This window comes from Mastacembelus armatus, chromosome 19 (assembly GCF_900324485.2).
Source record: "Mastacembelus armatus chromosome 19, fMasArm1.2, whole genome shotgun sequence".
Taxonomy (NCBI): Eukaryota; Metazoa; Chordata; class Actinopteri; order Synbranchiformes; family Mastacembelidae; genus Mastacembelus; species Mastacembelus armatus.
The window spans coordinates 14,909,169-14,918,631 of NC_046651.1; the positions used below are offsets into that span (position 1 = coordinate 14,909,169).

The 9,463-nt window shown below is 38.7% G+C and overlaps 1 protein-coding gene across 2 annotated transcripts; it reads left to right on the plus strand.

The window, feature by feature from the left end:
• Window positions 1–230: 230 nt before the first annotated feature.
• On the plus strand, window positions 231–6,592 carry epas1a (endothelial PAS domain protein 1a). Of its 2 annotated transcripts, none has more exons than XM_026316495.1 (9): window positions 231–490; window positions 1,122–1,288; window positions 1,972–2,226; window positions 2,311–2,395; window positions 2,578–2,678; window positions 2,812–2,975; window positions 4,008–4,114; window positions 4,196–4,364; window positions 4,788–6,592. In XM_026316495.1, the coding sequence occupies exons 2-9, from the start codon at window positions 1,169–1,171 to the stop codon at window positions 4,849–4,851; spliced, it is 1,065 nt and encodes a 354-aa protein (XP_026172280.1). In that variant the 5' UTR covers window positions 231–490; window positions 1,122–1,168; the 3' UTR covers window positions 4,852–6,592. The 2 variants fall into 2 exon arrangements, with proteins under 2 accessions (XP_026172280.1, XP_026172279.1); XM_026316494.1 differs by having other exon boundaries at window positions 1,988–2,226; window positions 4,788–6,590.
• Window positions 6,593–9,463: the final 2,871 nt, after the last annotated feature.

The window sequence follows — 9,463 nt, forward strand, 5'->3', positions numbered from 1 at the left end:
TATTTATTTATTTATTTATTTATTTATTTATTTATTGTGTTTTTTATTGATTACTGCCTGGTGGTGTTCAAAGGCAGCAACTCAGAGTGTGAAATGCTCGAGACAAGAAGAAGAAGAAGAGAGGAGAGGGTGGAGTGAAGAGGGGGAGGAAGGGGAGGGAAGGGTGATGCTTTTCCTGGGCAGCTGACCTATCATCGTGCTCGGTTTTGGAGGCCAGTAGGTGATGCACATGCAAAGGGGAGAGGCGACACTGACTGGAGTCTGTTCAAGTCATCTGTGCTGCAGGAGAACACTTTGCCTTGTGACATTTGGCACTGCTAATTGCCTCCCTGATTAATTAGGCTACCTGTGATGGTGCAAATTGTACTGCGGCGATTCCCTGCTGTGCTGTGAACTCCTGCTGCCATCATCTTTTTTCCTGAGCCATCGTGCAGCATGACACTGGGAAGACCCTGCTGGACATGATGACAGCTGACAAGGAGAAGAGAAGGTAAAGTTGCAAGTTGCTTTGTGCACAGACATCTGACAGCCATAACGCACGTTATCTAACAAATCTTTGAGTTTTGTGTTGAGCCCAAAGATGATGATGTGGCCACACTGGGCATCTTGACCAGAGTATCCTTCCCCATTAGTAAAAACTAAAAATTATCGAGCAAAAACGCAATAGGCAGCGTCATCTTATTTGGGGATGCTTAGATGTAGTATTGTGTACTTCCCTAGATGTTGAGAAATTCTCTACAACCTTTCAGCTGAAACATTCATGTTTATCCCAAAGCTGAAGTTTTGAAGATATTTAGTTAATATGCAGCTGTAATGGTGTTTAAACTGTAAGAGATCATGTTGGAGAAAATGCACTTTGATTTCTCCACTATCTGCTCCTAATAAGAAAAACAAAAAACACTATAGTCTATAAGTATGTTTAGTACATTTTGTAAGTTAAGATACAGTAGTAGTAGGAGTAGTGTCTACTGCTAATGCATTTACAATTTATCGTGGCCTTTTTGTATTTCATGTGATGTAATTTTGGAACATCCCTGGGATCGACATTACTTAGATTAATTTTTCACACTAACAGTTATTCCTCATTCTCATTGTGTCTTTTGTTTCTGACCTCCCTATAGGGCCATCAGCCGTGAGGCCGCCAGAAAGAGACGACGAGTAGAGTCTGATGTGTTCCAAGATTTATCTCGTCTCCTGCCACTCCAGTCAACAGTCCGAGCTCAACTGGACAAACCCTCGATTATTCGACTCGCAGTCAGCTACATACGCATGCACACACTGCTCAAAGGTAAGTCCTCACACATGCTACAGACATCTAACAGCATTCCTGATCACTGCACCTGACACACAAATCAAAACAGGACAAAAATGTATTTTATTGATAACACTATCAACATCACACAGAATACAGATCATAACGTATATTTTATACTCATATATTTCCCTTTATTTGGCCACATTTGGGAAAAAAAAGTGAAAGTTAAGACCGTTTCTGTGCATGTGTCTGTAAAATGTAAATTATGATTAGGGTTATTAGGGTTGGCTTAATGGGTGACTCTAAATTGTCTGTATGTGTGAGTGTGAGTGTTTGTTTGCTCCACTGAACCGCGACCCTGGATATAGTAATATAAAAATAAATATAGCTGTAATGGAATATGTAGTACATTTTAAACGGCAGTTTGAATCTACATGTACAGTACAAATACTGTTACTGGGGAAATGTGTCTAAGTATTTTTCTGTTCCAGATAAAGGATCTTTATTGAGGTAAACCGTAGTCACAGGGCTGGTGGGTTTGAGGCAGATGTTAGACAGAGGACGTACTTGATTACATGAGTAATATCACCTGAAAACACACACACACACAAAACTACACCACATCCTTTGTTCATAGTTCCCATACTGAAACCACTGAAAATGTAGACTAGAAAAGTTTCCCATGAAAGAAACAATTGTTCAATGCCATTTCACAGTGTTGGGCTGTTTCAGGGAATGCTACAAAAGAGGTCACTCACACAGTGAAATATGGACGAGTGGCACAAGCTGGAGCAGAACAGCAAAAATGTGACGAAAGATGTGATGAGCAAAAAGAGAAGGAGAATGTCAAGGTCTTGGAGGAGACAAACATGTACCTGAGGATCCTGGAGGGATTTCTAATGGTCCTTTCCATTGAGGGAGACATGGTCTTCCTGTCTGACAATGTCAGCAAGTACATTGGCTTGATGCAGGTACATTCACACAAACACACAAATATTTCTACATGAAGAATTCAGGAATAACAGATTCATTGTGCACTGCTTGTTTTCTGACAGACTGAGTTGATGGGACACAGTATTTTTGAGTTTACTCACCCCTGTGACCACGAAGAAATCAGAAATAACCTACGTGTAACAGCAGGTGTGTGTGCGTGTGTGTGTGTGTGTGTGTGTGTGTGTGCGTGTGTGCGTGGAGGACTGTCTGCATCAGGAATCTGTGTTCTGTCTGAGTTGCATATCCTGTGGTTATGTGTTATTTTCTGAGAGATCAAACAGATCCGAACAGTTAGGTGCATGTGGATCACTAAATCACCTGTTTTTTAGGGGAAGTTTGGTGCAGTGCAAAGAGGGACATGGTCATTAGGATAAAAAGTGCTCTGACACGCAGAGCAAGGAGCACCAACCTCAAGTCAGCTTTGTGGAAGGTTGGTGTGAAAATACAGTTGAAGCCAAATTTCACACTCTTAACGCCTCTTCCTGAAAATTCAACACATCGCAAAGCATCAAAAAGTTTCTAATGTTATTTATTTCCTGTTTTAATCCGTTTTGTCATTTAAGGTTCTGCACTGTCAGGGGTGTGTGAAGGTGTGTGGCTCCCCGTCCTCAGTTCCCTGTCTGCTGCTAACCTGCCAGCCTCTGCCCCTCTCACACACTCTCCTCAGCACATACACCTTCACCAGCCAGCACACCATGGACATGAGGTTCACATATTGTGACCAGAGGTAATTTACATACACGCATATAGTACACACACACTTCACAGCACACACTACTGTCCATCTTGTATCTATGGGTGCAGTAGAAGCTGGAAAATGTTACTTTCAAAATGTGCTTTAATTAATAAAAAAAATAAAGATATAGCCTCTGAAACAGGTGAAAAAATGGCAGTTGCAGACTATTTGTTTTTCTTTTCATGTAATAAGGAAGAGTTGTGATTTAATTTTGCAATGTTGTAGGTTACGAAATAATTTAGAAAAAGGAAGGAAAATGAACAAACTCCATGCTTACTACCTTTTATTCAGCAACTGTGCTGCACTTTTACTTGTTCAGCTGGTTCTAAGCAATAAATAAGCAGAACAAGGCCAAGAAACACTGACTGATAATTTTATTATAATGAGTTTATTAGTTTAACTTGCAGCCCTATGATTAAAATCTGTTTCATTCAAGTGCTTTTTAAAACTTGACTATTTCTGACGCACACCTGATCTAAAGTGATCAGATGCAGACATTAAAAGCACAGAGTCTTGGAGTTTGAATATTTTTTCCGGAGTACTGTTGTTGCAATAACCTGCCACAGAATTTATGAGACTGAGAATTTCAAATAAGGTCATTTTAACTTCCTTCAAGCTACTTAAAGGAAAACAAGAGAAGAAAACTGGATTTTAAGGAGTTAATGTAGCATGACAAATATGAGAAGATCATTTAGAATTATAACAACTGCTTTGTTCCCTTTTTACCTTCTCCTTTTGTTAATTTTAGACGTTCAGCTGCATAGTATCGGTGAACCCTAAATGTGCTTGTGGCTACTTTTGAATACCTAAATCTATGTAAATTAGCAGTTGGCTGTACAGTTATTAAATCATTGTGATGAACTTAAACCATAAACAGCACATTCCAATACCATTTCCATGGGACAAGCTCTAACTAATTCATTACCATGTGTTTAGTTGGTGCTAAAATAAAACTTTTCTGGTATACTGTAAAATAAATTCCTATTGTTTCTGTTTTCTGTATTTGTTTGTGTCTTTGTGCAGGGTGACTCTGCTTTTAGGCTACAGCCCTGACGAGCTGTTGGGCCGCTCCATCTATCATCTCTGTCACACACTGGACACAAACTGTTTGACCAAATATCATCTGAACTGTGAGTAGTAAAAAACACACAAACATAAAAACATGCACAAACCTGTAAATACTTAACTGATCCCATCTGCCTCGTCTGCAGTGTGTTTGAAGAGCCAGTCAGTCAGTGGTCAGTACAGGATGCTGGTGAAAGGTGGGGGATATGTCTGGGTGGAGAGTCACAGTGCTGTGATCCCCAGCGTCCGACCCTCCAGGTCCAGACGCTGCACCAACCAGCCGCTCTGCATCCTCTGTGTTACCTATGTCCTCAGGTATGTGTGTGTGTCACTTATAACTTCTGCTTTCATGCATTGTTGGTAGCATGGAAAAAACAGAAAAAAACACTCATTATTCTAACTTGGGAAGGTTCACAGTTCAAAGTTCATATTCTAAGGTGGTTAGCCCTGCTGCTTATCTCATAGTTAAATGGCCAAATGAGCTAATGTGTTATATGTTTGAATGATGGAGATGATCATTTTGGAGGATGTATTTTGTGATGTGTTGTGTTGCTGAGTTAGTGACAATTTGTTTATATCAGTGCGGCTCAGCTAAATAATAGAAACAGCTCTCTGACAATAGACTGACAATTGGCTGTATGTTTTTTATTTAAAGGGCTGAATCATGCACAGGGACAGCAGGTTCTAGCTGATATTGGTATTATTTGCTGTATTTTTATTTATACATGTGTGTTGCAGTGGAGTGGAGGAACCATTACTGCAGCTCTCTTTGGATCAGGCCATCCACAGATATTTGAGATAGAAGAACAGTCTGCTGAATCTCCATCCTCTATAAAAAAAAAAAAAACAACAATCTGGTCTACCCCCTTCTGTTCTCACCCATGATTCATCCAAAGAACTTTTATTAAATGTTCTAATTAAAAATGACTTGCTGTCATCATGTGTTTGCATCAACCATAATGGTAACTGTATGGGCAGTTGATTATTTCTAGAGAATTAAACCTGAGGAAAACATTGTTTATTTTAAGCGGTTGTGGTATCAGATACCTTTTGTAATTCAGCTAGATAAATGCTGCATTTACTTCAGAGTTTTGTCATTTTATTTTGCATAAGCGTAATTTGTGTCTTTCATAAGAAAACTGAAAGCTGAAAGGCGTTTGCTGTGGTTGCAGTCAGTTGACGGAGCATAGTGAGACTTGTTCATTTGTTTAAGTTTGACTTTTTCCTGACCTCTGTGGGCCTGACCTTATGTCTTTTGGGGTTTCCGTCTGAGCCACCTGACATGTGGCATGACATCTGACTGTCAAGCTAAGACAAAACATACAGTACACACACACACACAGTATACTGTATATAGAGAGATCTGCTTTGTGCTGATGAGGAGATGTGAGCAGACGCAAGTCAAAGCCACAGCTTCCTGCATAAAGACACTCAACAGGAAAGTTCTCGTGGGAACTTTTTCAACTTTTTACCTCTTGGCCTCTTAACAGACGCACACAATTGAATATTTCAAGTTTCAGTTCAGCTGGTTTTATTGGTAGGAAATTAAACTCAAGTAAAATAAATAATAATCTGACTAAAGTGCAAAACAATAACTGAAAGTTATATAGACATCTCAGGTCAAATTATGTATTGCACAGAAGCTTTTTGTTGATGTAGTACACTGCAAGAATCATTCTGCTCACCCCCTCTTTAGAGAATACACACACACACACACACACACACACTACTCCTCATGTACTATAAAAACATGGCAATCATAAGATGTCTAAATGCGGTTAAATGGTGTTTGTTGGTTGTCTAGGTTATATTTATATAACTAGTGTTTCAACATTATTTCAGTGACTTAATGTGTAGGTTGGACCTGATTTATAAAATATAGCTGTGGTTAAATTTAGCTAAGTACATTTACTCAAACACCAAATTGAGGCGATATACAATTTAATGACTTAGACTTACCTGTCCAGGGTGTACCCCTGCCTTTCACCCAAAGAGAGCAGGGATAGGCTGCAGCAGATCCCTGTGACCCTAATTAGGAATAAGCAGGTATAGATGATGGATGGATGGTACAGTATGTCTAGCAGATGATACAGTGATCTAAATGAAGTGGCTGCTATATGAAATACTGTCATTTTTCATCTAACTTTAAGCAAGTTTGTATTTTGAGCTTGTTCACCTCAATGGATTTGTATTCTGGACCTGATATCAATGCAGTCAAACTACAGCTTGTAAGGAAAGATTCTTGCGCCACCTAGTGTTTAACTATAGTCAGTGAAATAAAACTTACAATAAGCATCTTTCATCTGTCCTTATTTCTTTCTTGGTCTTTGCTTAGAAGAACAGCAGGTGACTTGTGGGCTAAAAGACTCCTCTGTCTTGATCTTCAGACCAGTAGTTTTCAGCTAAAAGGACTAATACTTTTCTTCACTGCTGTGTTATGAATACAGTATGTCGATTGTACTGTTGCTTTTAAAGCCCAGGTATTCCTTTTTACCAGCCATAAACCCACCATAAAACATAATATAATCAAAACTGCAGTGATTTTATTATTTTTTTTTATTTTTTTGTTTACACATAAAAAAATGAGGGAAAATATTTTAAAAAATTAAATGCTTCTTGATACAAATGGCCTAAAACTATTATATAAATTGGTTTAGTAAGAGTTTAATTGATGATTTTGTTTCTGGAGATGAGATTTCAGTACAAGTTAAAAATCACTAATCTAAGGTCTTTTATATAATAACTTTTTCCTTGAATAACCCTGTCTTTTCTTTGAACTTCAATCTGATCATGTACTGTGAAAACTGTTAGCTCCTGCTCTCTCTAATAGGAACAGAGGATGCTTTTTTCCATCATTATTTGTTGTTATCACACTATGTGACCATTTAAATGTTAATTATACACAGCTATTATAGGTCACAGCTGACTTTGAACCTTTGCCAGAGAAAGATTACAAGCTTTGCCATTTACAAAACAGTTTTTGTTCTCTGTATTCAAAGTTCTTCTTTATTAACGTGACTCTAGGAAATCCTTTTCAGCATTTTTGCTAAAGTGCTAAAAAGACTGTCTGGTTGTCCCTGGGTGCTGTTGGGAGAATTTGTGTGTTGTTTCAGAAGTCTGACTGAGGGTGGAGATGGTCGTGGTGGTGGGTGGAGGGTTTCATTTCATACAACAGTGAGCTCCCATTTTTCAAAGAGCAGACATGGAGACAAAACTTGCCCAGCCTTCTCACACAGCGAGGAAGACGGTCTCTCTTCCGCCAAACTGTCACACATTTCAACTGGAAGCATCATGTGACCAAACTTAACAGGTTCTTACTTATGTTGACCCCCTATTCCTGTCCTTACGCTCCTCTCCTCCCCCAGTCACACCTCTGTGGTTGGGTGGGTGTTGTCAGGCTGTCAGCCAATGACATGACAGTGCTCAGCCTCTGAAACACAAGCATGATACATGAGTGCACAGACAAACAGACAGAGGCATAGAGACAAGAAAACACTAGGTAAAACAGTATTGAGAAAGGAAAGACGTTTATTAAAAAGCAAATTAAGCTTTTCATGTATCTACTTTAATTATTAACTATCTTTTATTGTGGAATTAATATAAGTCTTAGTATAAGTTGAATGGAAGTGACCTGACGTGCAGAGTTCAAAGTTCTTCACATGATTTCTGTTTTACATGACAGGATGAAAGAACAGGCGTGCTGCCTGACATGCATGTACAAGACACTGTTTAACTCTCATTAAGGACTTTTGTATGGTTGTAGGAAGCTTGTGTGAGACTTCAAAACATGAGGCACTGAGGCAAAAGAGAGGTTGTCAAAACGTTCTCATTTATCAAAATGGCAAAAATGTGTTTCACTTATAGTCTGTATGGGCCAGATGATGTTATGCAAATAAATTGTTTAGGTTATTAGGTGTTATTATTTTAATATATTATAGAGCTGCTATTTTGCCATTATCCTACTTTTTGTCCATTGATGTCTGCCAGATTTAGATTCTGTAGGTCAAAACATTGCAACAGTACATTTCTTATCTACTCACAAATTTCAGATGTGAGCAATCACTGCTTTTACATGTCTGTGATTTAACTGCAAATACAGCATCAGGTTATTTTTCTGCAGTTTGATGATATTACAAAAAGGACAGACAGAACAAACTGGTATATGAACAATCAAATATCACTTCTCTCTGTCTGTTCTAAGAAAATAAAACTGTGCAGTTTCACCTTGGTTTGCTGTCGGCACATCCAGTTTTAAGAGTCAATAAACTACAGTATATGGCCTTGTTGTAAATGACAAAACAATAAATTGTACCATTATTTGCTTTGTAATCCAAGACTTCGTGCCAGTTGTGACAGGCAGCATGGTCACTGTTGATTATTAACTGACATCATAGATGATACAAGATGTTCTGAACATGTACAGCTCAGCCAAGTACACATGCTACTTATACTGTAAGTGCAAAAGCACACATAAATGGGTCATAAGTTCATTTTCTTTTCATATTATGCAATTGCATATCTGTACAACTTTTTAAGCACATGTGTATTTGCAACAGTACTCAGGGGAAGTATCTAATCTTATCTTCTGTGCAGAGTCCACGAGTGTAAGTCCAGGTCAGGGTCTTTATGCAGATGCGTTCAGCTCTGGGAGTCTGTTTTCCTCTCTCTGCCATGTACAAGGGTAGACAATGTTTGTATGTTCTGTATGTTTGAAACAACACACACTGAATGCAATGTTAGATAAAAGTCACTTAGTGCTAAGCTGTGCTCAGACAATGAGAAAGTTGTGTTCACGTTTGTAAGATTTCCCTCACGTGTTGGCTCCTGCTCAGTGGCAGAGATTTACAGCAGGTATGATGACATTCTAGTGTTAGAAATCACTCCGTAGTGGATAGTACTCTGCATGCACTGTGCATGAAGCACAAAAAGGCTCTGCTGATTGGCTGATTAGTAGGTTGTACCCAAGATTTCTTACCACTATTGCTGAGTTAAGTGGTATTTGATGAATATTATCTTGAGCAGCCTGGTAGCACCATTCATACACATATGCACACCATAAGTGACCTGCTACCTTAAATTAGACATTGTCAGTGTGACACATGCACATATGTTTGCAGAGCATGCATAAGGTATGTTGTTTGCCTGTGCAATAAATGTCGATGAGCCACGAATTAGATAAAATTTAGTTAGTAACTGAAATATTCCAAATATGTCCAAATACTTATTTGCTTCATGAGTTCATTTCAGAGTAAATTGAGACAATACAATAAACTACATACAACTCAGTAACAACTTGAGATGTTACAAAACCTTTGACCAGCTTATATTTGGAGGGATTATGGGACAATGGGCTCCTGGGCACAGACATGTAAGGGCCCTTCTAGAAGCAAGACTCAAGTGAAGCAAATGTGATT

Bases quoted from the DNA above. Each gene is read 5' to 3' on its own strand.
- epas1a (XM_026316494.1), top strand. From the start codon at position 462: ATGATGACAGCTGACAAGGAGAAGAGAAG. The intron at 2,396-2,577 runs GTGTGTGTGCGT...CCTGTTTTTTAG, and splicing joins TAACCTACGTGTAACAGCAG to GGGAAGTTTGGTGCAGTGCA. The intron at 4,365-4,787 runs GTATGTGTGTGT...TGTGTGTTGCAG, and splicing joins TGTGTTACCTATGTCCTCAG to TGGAGTGGAGGAACCATTAC.